The 12,067-nt window shown below is 38.4% G+C and overlaps 1 protein-coding gene across 1 annotated transcript; it reads right to left on the bottom strand.

The window, feature by feature from the left end:
* Positions 1 to 3,318: 3,318 nt before the first annotated feature.
* On the bottom strand, positions 3,319 to 10,957 carry rfk (riboflavin kinase). Its single transcript, XM_084054088.1, has 4 exons — positions 10,454 to 10,957; positions 7,829 to 7,980; positions 6,729 to 6,831; positions 3,319 to 6,429 (listed from the first exon to the last, which is right to left on the bottom strand). The coding sequence occupies exons 1-4, from the start codon at positions 10,533 to 10,535 to the stop codon at positions 6,272 to 6,274; spliced, it is 495 nt and encodes a 164-aa protein (XP_083910214.1). The 5' UTR covers positions 10,536 to 10,957; the 3' UTR covers positions 3,319 to 6,271.
* Positions 10,958 to 12,067: the final 1,110 nt, after the last annotated feature.

The following is a 12,067-nucleotide window of genomic DNA, read 5'->3' as shown; positions in this document are numbered from 1 at the left end:
TAATCACAAAGAGCAAGGATTTCATCCAACACAATATTATCCAACTGTTAAAGCAATACATAAGTTATCCTATCTTGGCCTGGCATGGTATTTGACCCTGCCTGCACTGCATCCTTAAGCTCTATTAGAGAAACATGCATTGTATGTGCTGTTCCCTTTGCATACATAATTTAATTTCCACTTCTCTACTTCCTGCCTTACCCTAAAGCCCTCTTATTGATTTGATTTGATTGCAAATCGGGTTGGTCTGCTGTCATTCATGATGATTAAATTACAATTATCTAAATGATAAGGAGCATCTTCTTCCTGACTTTCCCACAATAATTATTATGAGCATTAACATTACCTACGCAAAGGACAGGGTAGCCAGCCATACTTAGTAAATCATCAAGTTCAGGCAGAATGAAGAGGAGCTCAGGAGTGGAGTAAATGTTAAATAAAAAAGCACAATCATTTCAATATCTCATTCAAGCAGAACAAGGTAGTGCATTGCACTTTAATGACACTGAGGAGGAATATGTGTGTGTTTGTGTGTATTTCTGGCTAATAAAGAAATACATCACATGGATGCAACTGATGTCAGTATCATGGTCGATCAGTATGTCAGTATCATGGTCAGTATCATGTCGGTATCATGGTTAGTCATGGTCAGTATCATGGGCAGTATAACGCCAGTATCATGTCAGTGTCATGGTTAGTTATGGTCAGTATCATGGGCAGTATAATGTCAGTATCACTATCATTTCAGTATCATGGTTAGTCATGGTCAGTATCATGGGCAGTATAATGTCAGTATCATGGTCAGTATATACATTTACAATTAAAAAAACGACCATGTCCACTTTTCCACCTTGTTGCAAACCCGTTTTTTGAGTGTGAAAATATACAGTATATTGCTGAGTGCATAAAATTAAAAAGTAGCTTTATTATCTATTTATGCTTCTCAAATTCTATGACTGGGTGTCTATGACTGGAATCCCAGGGAGTCCTGGCTTGTCCCCCTTTCCCCTCTACAAATCTGAAAGGACTGAGCTGGGCCATCTGACCAGTGACCACCAGTAATCATGTCATGCCACTAGTGGTCCATGGACCACTAGTTGAAAAACAGTTCAGGCAATGACCTGGTGACCTAAGATGACGAAGATGATGCGCTAATGTAGTTGACAGCAGTTACTGGGAAGTAGGAGGTCAAGAACTTCCACAGAAAAGGGAGTTAGAATCTCAAGAAGGCGAAGTGTACCTACCGGATTGCCTTAGTCATCATTATTACATGTGCCCATGTAATTGAATGTGTCTGCTCACTCATATATAAGTTACAAATCAGTATCAGTTAACATGAGTTTAATATAGAAGGCTGGATAAAGTAAGAGAAACACTCAAAAACGCTCTGCTCACTAGCATAATATTTCAGTCATTATTTAAGAATATGTGTCCATGGACAATTGGTTGAGAAACAGTCGTATAAAGGGTTATGCGTATTTTAGTTCTTAAAACAAATTTATAATCATACAGTGCTATAAGCTGATTATAATCCATTACAGACATGAGATGCATAGCAAGTTGGCTTCTCATGGTCAGTGTAACATCAAGCCGTTCCTGTAATTGTTTTAAATGTTTTTTAATCATGTACAACATACTTTACTGTCTTGGGTAGGTCCCCTTTCTACCTGCAGGTCTTCTTTATTTTATAATTGGTACATTTATACAATTATTGTACAAATGGGTTGTGTATGGGGGTATTGATATTGATTTTTAACACATTGGTTTCTATTGTCCTTAGTGAGTAGACACTTGATGAGCACAATTGCAGCATTTTGATCTGTTCTATGTTTTATTTTACATTAGTATGTGGTTTCGGACGCAATGCACGGTGGATTTGAACCCCTAGACTCTGCCGCCTCTTGGACGGAAGGAACTATAGATATCTTAGACCTATCTAAGATAACTATCATTTTCTGTTCAGTGAGGCTGACAGGCTTTGTCTAACAAAGATTAGGACTCAATCTTTTAAAACCATTCAGCTCAAAGGCAGTCATACATAATATTCCTGTCAGATGCATCAGTAGATATGGTGCCTGTCATGCTAACTCTACAGTACACATAGTATGCATTGTATAGTATAGACTTTGACGTTATAATTATTATCATTTCTGATTACATACAGTAGTATACTGTGGCATGTACTATAATGTTTTAATCTCTATGTTGCCTTTCTCACAATTAGCCTGCTTTTATTAATTTAATATCTACTGTGGTGGTGTTTACCGGGTGACTGCCCATTAATGAAATTATTTGACTGGTCTCCCTCCTTAGAAGAGGTGGTTTATTTAGACCCATCTATCAAAAACTGTAAACATTATATGGCCTTATCATTTCAAATGCTCAATATAAACGGTACACCAAATGGCATGCTTATACTCCATTAGTCCATGCTCCAATAACGAATAACCCATTATTACCCTTTCATATGGCCTTGAAAGGTGGAAGCAAGGTGTCACCAAGCAAGGATTTTGTGTTATTTTTTATGGCAGCATAGTAGCATACTTTTGCCAATATTGAGCACTTTTTATATAGTATGGCTTATATATGCAGATATACAGTAAATATACTTTAGTATAAAATGACAATGTTCTGAAAGCATACAGAAGCAGTCATATAACCTTCTTTTTACCACATGTACGGTCTGAGACAGTCAAGGGCCTACAGCAGACAAATATCAGATATCAGTAAAGAAAAAGAAAAAAAACAATATGGCATATGTATGTTGCCATTTATGGTGTAGAACCCCATTCAATTGGTAATTTTCCATAGGGGTTGGTGCAGAACTTGAAGATGCCACATAATTCTAAAACAAATGACCACCAATCCACTACAACATGCTTCAGATGCTTAGATACAGTATATGCTCCAGCCTGGGTCATTGGCTTTCTAAGCATATTTTAACCAGACCAAGTGGCCCCGAGTTGACATGGTACTTGGTACGCTCTCTTTTCCTTCCACGCCAAATCTCTTAAATAGCAGAACTGCTCATTTTGGCTATGTTCCCCCAGTAAAGGGATGCTAAACAAAGTCTAAAGAGTAACAACAGATTGCCTAAACTTAGAGTTCAGGCAAAGTCTGAAGTGTAACATTGTAACAAAACAAAGATTGGGTATAATTTATAAAAATGCCTAACAATATCATTTGATGCACAGTATATACTCATAAACATGTAAAAACATTGTCATTTATAAATCTTGAACTTCATCAATTGGCTTACCAGAATCAAAATACTATCATACTAATACAATAATGGACAAACACATTCTGTATGTAAGCAGTTCAGTAGGCTTTATTAATTAGCAAAATGTCATTTTAAATATTACTCTGTCATTACCAGCCAAAGGTGACATAGTAACAGATGTTTTAAACCTCCATTCCATGTTTGCATTGCTCATTCTGTTACAACATAACAGACAACACTCACTTCCTGTCTGCCTGCATGGCCATTACAGTAATATATTTAAAAAGAACATGACTGATTGAGAGCAGGAGAATAGGAGCAATAACATACCAACTGAGAACTGAGTCCAACTCTTATACTGTAGAATTATGCATTCAATAGAGCAAAATTATATGAACATGTACCAAGTAAAATTAGGCAAACATCAGTCACTCTGTAGTACTCTACAACCGCATTGATTGTCAAAAATAACACTTTTTCAAGTTAAAAAGAAGAAAGAAAAAAATGACGCAGCATGCCACGTTTTACTTGAAAGCTGCTATTTTTGCCTAGCGATGTAGTCATACAACAAAGTATAAATTCAGCTTTACAGCACTACCAGGATATGGCTGAACTGAATATCCTTTAAATTATGTAGATTATGGCCCCTTATGCTGTAATTACAGTGTAGGAGGTACACAATTACTCAAATAAAACAAGTTGTGACTAGGTTTCGCTGTAATCCCCTTTTCTTTGAGTCTTTTACCCTACCGGTTGTTGGTTTTTGTAACACCTTTTGAAACCTGAAGCTCTTCTAATAGAGAGAAAAACACCTTTCCTACAATGTCTATGTACTAGAACTTATAATCAACTGTTGTATAATTATAATTGAAAAATGAGTGCACCATTAATAGCATATAGTTCCATTGACTCTACAAGGGGTGTCTGAGTTAATTTAGAAATTAAATGTTGCCAAAAATGGGGAGATATTTTGCGCTGTTTCAGAAATGTTGAAGTTTTTTTTTTATCCTTCATCTTTCGGTCACAATTCAAGATTGCTTTTACAAAGCAGTGCATTAGACTTCTGAACTATCATTTAACTCCAAGTACATCGGGAGAGGAAGGGAAGGCTGTACCCAAATGATCTTATATGGTAAGAAAAGGTATATAAAATGAATCAAAAGTACCACAGTGTTGTTTAGGATTAGACCATATATATTATATGGAGTATTTTCTGTGACTAATGTGTTTCTGTGTGCCTTCTAAAAGCTGCAAACTTGTCTTTTACAGATGATAAAGTTTGAGAAGCGATTTACAGAACTAACGTAGCCTACTATAATAAATAAAGCTGACTTATGGGGCAACAGTGGCATTCCAAAATCTATACAAGAGTAAATCTGTCCCTGGGAAGGGAGAAGAAATATATTTAGCATCTATTCAAAAATAAACAATATTCATAAAATAGTAATTTTCACTCTCAATAAGTCTCCACTGAATGATAAATGATTGAAGTTAGAAGCACTGTACTTAGTCATAGGGTAGTCCGAATTTGAACTATTTCCATAAATACATTAAGAGTAGCTTAAAGAACACTCACTTAGGCATTCCTTATCATGTTCCAGAAGCTGTAATGTAACCATGTTGATGATTCAGCTATTAGCGTGTGAGCAAAAAGACACAATCTTGTAACATAAATTACAAATAGTGATTTCATGTATTTCACAATTCACAATATGAATTAAAGTATGAACATTCCCAGAAATACTGAACCACAATATAAGGATTTGGATGGACTTTAGACTCCCCCCTTATCAGTGCTTATCACTTGTAAACCTAGAAAAGGCTTAGTGATTACAAGTCTAATCGAGGTTAGCCAGTGAAAAATGCAACAGAAAGCTAAACTGTATCTACGGATTGGTCAAATGTTCTGGCTTCCAGGAACAGTATTGGTGTTCTAAAAGTCATCTAGATTTCAAGTGATTTGGGGGGCAACATTGTGCCAATTAAAGAATCCAAACAAACAAAATGTTACAGATGTAAGAAAATAGAGTAGAATACTCGACTGTTGGTCATATAAATGAATTCAGTTAGAGTCTACAAGCATGGGCAAGTACATTTTCCATAACTAAAATAAACAACCAACTTCGATATAAACTAGGACAAACGAATCACCTATTTTTATGGGCAGTGATCATACCGAGTTTGTGACTATAAGTCCTACCAGCAGGGATGTTGCATTTCAAATTGATTTCCTTAAACAGTGAGAGAAAACATGGAAAAAACTCCGATATTTAACTGTAACATTTACATTTTCCTCAGTAAAACATCAGTCTGTCTGTCTCTGTTCGCTCTGTCCAGCTTTGCAGGTATATTATTGAGTTCGAAACATTAATGCCCAGATATAAACACCTTCCCTGCCAAAACAAATCTCAACACACAAGACTCAATAAGTAACATATTTGACCTTGGTGAGATAGCGCTCACAAAAAGGGCAAAGAGAGTGAAAGAGCAAAGCTCCAAATGGGATAAGCAATGGACAGGGGAGCCGAGAGTTCATGGTCCAGCCTTGCCTTTCACAATAAAAGACATACCATCATCTCCCCTCACAAGGTCCATACAAACACTTTCCCATATTACTATTATTACACAGATTTAAAAGATTGACAAGCATATGAACAGGATTTCAAGTTATCTATTCATACTACAGCCATTGCCTATGTAAATCTGAATGAGAATGTGTAGAAATAGTAAAACAAAGGGGAAATGATAATCAAAGGGCATTGCACCACATAAGAGCTTAATGAGGTAATGTGGTGAGATTGTACAGAACTCAAAATCATCCATGAATTCAAGTGGTTGTCTGCAGTGACAAGAAGAATGCTTCCTCAACCAAGACTAAGACAAAATTAGAAAAAAGTCAAAGTAAAAAAAGAAAATGGCAGTTGATGGATTCATCACTATAGTATAGACAATGTCCTTACTTCATGATCAAGTGAGGGTTGTGCATTGTAAGTAGGGTGTGTTTTGTTTTTCCATGTGTGTGCAAAGAGCTCAAGAAAGAGTCATCTGTCAGTGACCGTTGATTATCGTTTGTGATGACGACGACGCAGTGGGTGCGATTGATGATGTGGTGAAGAAGTTGTCCTCCTTCAGCTTGAGGTGCTCTGGGAGCTCCAACTTCGCCTTGGCCTCTTCTATGTCATTGTTTATTGCCCCTATTAGGGCTTCTGTTTCATAAAAACGGAAGGATGGAGAGAGGGGGTAAAAAAGTGATAAATGATATGAAGTAAATGTAGAATAGATGAGCAGGGAAAGACAGTGTAAACCAGGGGGAGGGGATTTTAGAATCGAGCAAAAGAGAAGGGGAAGGGATGGTGAGAGAATTAAAGAGGAGATGGAGGGGAGAGAGAAAGAGGGATAAATTGAGAGAAAGGAAACAAAAGACAAGGGGAGGAAAAAAGGAAGGACATTAGGGATGACTGTTAGATTGAATTTGGGGGACTGTTATTTGTGTTATAAATCTTACCAAGTGAGTCGTAGCTCCTCTCAGGACGAATGTAACCTGCCATTACAACACTGAGAATCTGTCCATAAAAGTCGTCTTTGAATGTGTGAATCACATGAGTCTCCTGTGATGAAAAACACAATGCATTTTTTTAAACAGTGTTTAGGGGGCACTAATTGCAACTCTTTTACACACACACATCGACAGTGGGTGCCAGGCCAAAGAAAACAACATTTAAAAAAAAAGGTAGAGCCCACACACCGGCTTAAAGGTAAAGGATCACTTTATTGTGTGACTAACTCAATAAAGCCAAAAAAAGTATGAGAACTACTGCTCTAACCTAAACCTGAATCTGTTTGTGGCGGTACACAGCTTGGGTTTTGTGCTGCCTTAGGGTGTAAATTCAGGGCAAGACTGTTGTGTTAACCAAGAAGGCTAGTCGTTCCCAAACACTACAGCTTATTGGGGTAAATGAACAGCATTTTAGTTGGGGGCAATTGGGTGATAGTAAAAGTTTTCAAGCAGTTACATTATTTGGATTGTTACACTTGTATTTTGACAAAAACGTCTCGCATTGTGTAGGTTTTAACTCTACTGCCAGAGTAATAGTGTAATAGTGTTAAGCTACTGCCAGCGAAAACGAGCGATTTTATCAACCTTTGAAAAATCATGGAATATTTTCTGTGAATGCTATCCGCACGGTGATCCCCTCATTACACACACACACAAGGGTCTTGTAGAATGGGGGGAAATAAATTATCCGATAGCGGTAATCCGTTCCATAGTTGTGGCAAGCATGTTTTGCCAAAAATATATAGTGTTTTTTTTTTATGTTTTCAAAACTCGTCCAAACTCGTCCTTGGCAGACTGGGCCATAGCAGAATTTCACGAATTAATTCGTCCATGGCAGGCAATGAGTTACGTTTTTTTTTTTTTTTGAAATAAATGTTCAGAACCCAAGATATCATTATCTGAAGATTTGCAGCTCCATCCACTCCTTGTTTAACTTTTCCTTTTTTGAAAAAAAAAAAAAAAAAATCGCACTGGCCAGAAATAGCCAGAAATAATTCTGGCACTCAGTGAGTTAACTTGTTGAGAACAATTGTCATGTTATTACTAACCATGGACTTCTTTGTGTTTTTGTAATAAGGGTTCCAACCGATGCTCATCACCATTTTGTGGATGTCTCCATTATCTATGCATGCCCAGCCATAGTAAATTCCTGTGCCAATATCTGCAGGAAGATGTTCCACCACTGAGACGGGAAAGTTTGCTGAAGGGAGATGAAATAGGGGTGAGTGAAAGTGAGATACTTGTCAAAATACAATTATAAATAAAATAAACAATTATACACAAATTCAGTTTATCAATCTATACGTTTTTCAGTGATTTGCTAGTCAAATGTAAAGTTATGTTTTGTACTGCAAGTTTCCACCTGACCTGTAAGTTGGGTAACACATCAACATTTGGTAGCGCTTCTTTGCTTCTGTAATACTCTAGTTCTCATGCAAGTAATAGATATAGTAAGATTAAACTGTAAAAGAGGCTTTTGACCCCACTGGACCTCAATTATCTCTACTAAGTGGCAGAGATATTGAATTTGAGCATGTTTGACTCTGTGTGTCTGTCTTCAGCTAATCTTGCAAACTACTCTGCCATCTTTCTTGTGCCTGCCAGCAGGCCAGGGATCTCAATTTTCCAATTTGGTCATTGGCAACTACTATGCATTTTATTTTGTTATAGTCACACAACAATCGTCCCTCCAGGCTATGAGATAAGTGTCCCACCAGGCTGGCCAATCACAATGCTCCTGTCCCAATTTTGCAATGTACTGAAACTAGCCAATCGCAGACATAAGTTCACAGATACAATTAAATGTTAGACTAATACCAAACATATATTTATAAACATGACAACATATCCCAAAGACCCAAATTACAAGTCTTAAGGTACAATACTGTACTTTTGTATTTACATAATAATAATTGGGTCAACCACGTGCTTCTTTCCTATTGGTTGACGCCTGGTCAAAGGTCACCAATGTGGAACGCCATGCATTTAATGCAATGCGGTGCAACTGTAAACACCATCCCTTTACTCATAGAGAATGGAAGTGGACGAAGATGGCGGTGTGAATGGGACGCATCTGTTTCTGAAGCGTATGTATGACAGTGCACTAAAGTGTACCCTTTTGCAAAGTTATCAATGGTTGTGGCAGCGTACATATTTTCCATGTTTAAACCTTTTGTAATTTATTGATTTAGCAATAATACTTGCAATGGTGGGTTGGCTCGTGCAAGGTTTGATTGGCTGTGGCTTCGATGATGGCTTCACTTGTGCGAGGGGCATTTCAGCTCTCCGTTGAAGCACTTTGATTTGTGAATGCAGGTTTGGCTTTCTTGAGGCAAATAGGGCACACAGTTTTGTCTATGTTAACCGTCTGGTTTCCCTTCATCATCAGGACTCAATAATGAATACTCCATCATACAACGGTATCGAGTGTGTCACAATTCACTCGCCTAAAACAGACGATCTATAAGCTCAAAACGCTTCATGATGTTCACAACACTTTTTTTCTGTCAGTGACATGGTCGTACAAGGACGTATAAATCAGGATTAAACTCATAAATATGCCTGTCTCACTGCCTGTGAAAGGTATGACATGTTCCTGAGGTAATTGCTCCCTGGAATGAGTTCATGGCCTGGTGGCACAGATCATCTGTCATAAGTGTAGTAGTACACAGAAGAATAAATAAACGCTCGCACACTGAGGGCTCCAATGCGACAGATGCTTTATTGCACCAAATAAAATCCATTCTCTCTCTTTTTATAAGTGTAGTACACTACATACATGGTCATTTTTACATGTATTGCATACTACTACGAGGAGTAGCATATAGTATACAATATACTGTAATAAACACACACACACACACACACACACACACACACACACACACACACACACACAGAGTTGACATAAATAAGGCCAATACATTAAAACTACAGTGAAGACAAAGAGGCAAACAGTGTTGACATAAATAAGGACAGTAAATCTACAGATAATAAAAACATGAATATCTATCACAGTCAAAATAAATAACAAATCGTGACATGTAAACGCAAACCTACGTTTATTTTACATTTTAAGTGGTTGTCTATATCAGTGGTGAGGGGGTTCCAGGTGGTCCCCAGCTAAATGATGTAGAGTTGGTAACCAAATGGACTCTTATATATCTTTAACTCTTGAGAGCTTAAAATGAAACCAAATGGATCCATTTGGTTTCATTTTACGCTCTCAATAGTTAAATTATTGTTAAACAGCTGCGTAACTTAATTAAAGAATTGTCATTTTGATCAACGTTTGCCTGTAATCTCTCCTATGGTACCAACATCAATACAGCATGGAATTGTGGACAAAATCGTATCCAACAATAGCAACATATTTCAAGTCTTGGGTCTGAGAGTCTAAATCTCAGCAAACGGCGGTCCGTGGCTCAAATGCCGAATAAATAATGGACATGGATATCCAAGCTGCCTCGGATGACCTCAGGTTTGTAACAAGTGAAATGACGCACGATGCGTCATTCATAAACAACAAAACGTTTTGCTCGGAACTGACGTCACGTTTACGTTAACATTACATCTTTACTACAACAACAACTTGCTGAGTTGCAGTGTGACTATTTCATAGGCGGCAGCTGTTTCTAAAGAGGCAACATATTGTGTTAAATAAAGCCACTCACCAGTAGGAATCCCCAGTTCTTTGCTTCCTCTCCCGAAGCCTTTGACAACCTCTCCCCGGCAGAAGTACGGAAGACTCCTCATGTCTCCTGTGTATCAAGGCTTCTGTTCGATTTACACACTGAACAGAGCAGCAAATATAACCTCAGTGTCGTTGGCAGACCGGTTGTGTAAAATAAACACGGTTTGTTTCCGTAACAGAGATCAGAGGTCGCCCTTGTGTTTGGCTAGACGACGAGCTAACTTTATTTTGGGTGCCACCACCACCAACTAACTAAGCTAGCGAGCTAAAGCTGGACTATGCTAGGCCCGCATATGTAACGATATAGTACTTCACTGATATTTCTTAATTCTAAACAGTGGGGAGAGTGCCCGTTACACTGTACAGAAAAGCTACAAAAACAAGATATCCTCTCTGTCACGTCGGTTCACTCAATTGCTAACGAGCACCTCGCAGTCGCACAGGCACAGTGTGGGCTTGAGGGAGATGATGCTGCGTTTTGAACTGAAAGCTGAGGTTTAGTGTTGCCAGATTTTGTGAGAGAAAGAAACAACCAGGTCTAGGAAAACCAGGCTCTGAGGAAAACAAGCCCGAAAGAAGCGACTAAAGCCGACTATGTCGGCGGCCACATGAGCACCTTAAACCTATATAATACTGAATACATCGGATATTTGAAAATAGCCTATCTACAAGCTCACAACGCATCAATCTGCTTTTTTTTTTAAAAAACCATTCAATAAAATGTGGAATATCCCTGGCTCCCTGGCACAAAACATTTTCCAATCGGGGGTTAGGGACAAATATTGATTTCGGGGTCCAAACCATGACACGAAAATATTTGAGAACCACTGGTTAAAATAACAATAACAAACTTTTGGAAGCAAGCCCAAAGTCACTCATAATAAGCGGACATGGCAACACTGTGGAGGTTACATAGCGTCAAGATCCCATAGTCCAGAGGGAAGGTCGCGTCCCTCCAGGGCCAGGCTATTTACTCATTGGCTAGTTGGTTGAAGCTACCCAATCGCAGTCCAAGTGTGGTCAAGTATGGGTTGGGTCAGCTCAGAGCCGGTAAGAAAGAGAGTTACGACAATCCATTGTAAAACTTCCACTGCAAACAAAAAATGCAACTCGTCACTCGTGACCCAGCACTTTCGCACTACTGACTGTGTAGTTCCAACGTTGGTACCTTATTTTTAACTCTATGGTTGGTACGCATTCATCAGAGCTAAAGTTACGCTCGCTACATGAGCCATGTGATCGCGTGGTGGTGGTGGTGATGAGATTAGAACCGTCTCTTTCAATGGTTCTGGCTCAACTTGACAGCCAATCACAGCTCTGTTGTCTCTCCAGGCTGTTGTTCACTTGTCTATCAGTAGGAGGAGCTGCAGACTCAGAGACTGCACTGACAGAATTACCTTACAACCCAAGGCCGGCCTACAAACCTAATCCTCCTGACCCTAAATTATCTTTCACAATGCATTAACTGTCAGTGCAGGTGTGCAGCTACCCACTATTACCGAATGCAGATGGTTGATTTAAGGACAGAAACAACTTTCTCTTAATATTTGTTTCTTCATATTGCCTTTGTTTAGTTTATTTACAAACTTTATTT

The sequence above is a fragment of the Gymnoscopelus microlampas genome (genome assembly GCF_963454915.1).
Source record: "Gymnoscopelus microlampas genome assembly, chromosome: 4".
NCBI classification, from domain to species: Eukaryota; Metazoa; Chordata; class Actinopteri; order Myctophiformes; family Myctophidae; genus Gymnoscopelus; species Gymnoscopelus microlampas.
The sequence above is the reverse complement of the archived record's forward strand: the minus strand, read 5'-3'. Positions and strand labels throughout refer to the sequence as shown.

Coding starts and splice junctions, on each gene's coding strand:
- rfk (XM_084054088.1), bottom strand. CDS start 10,535: ATGAGGAGTCTTCCGTACTTCTGCCGGGGAGAGGTTGTCAAAGGCTTC. Junction 6,832..7,828: donor AAAACACAAAGAAGTCCATG/GTTAGTAATAAC, acceptor TTTTCATCACAG/GAGACTCATGTGATTCACAC. Junction 6,430..6,728: donor GAGGAGCTACGACTCACTTG/GTAAGATTTATA, acceptor TTTATGAAACAG/AAGCCCTAATAGGGGCAATA.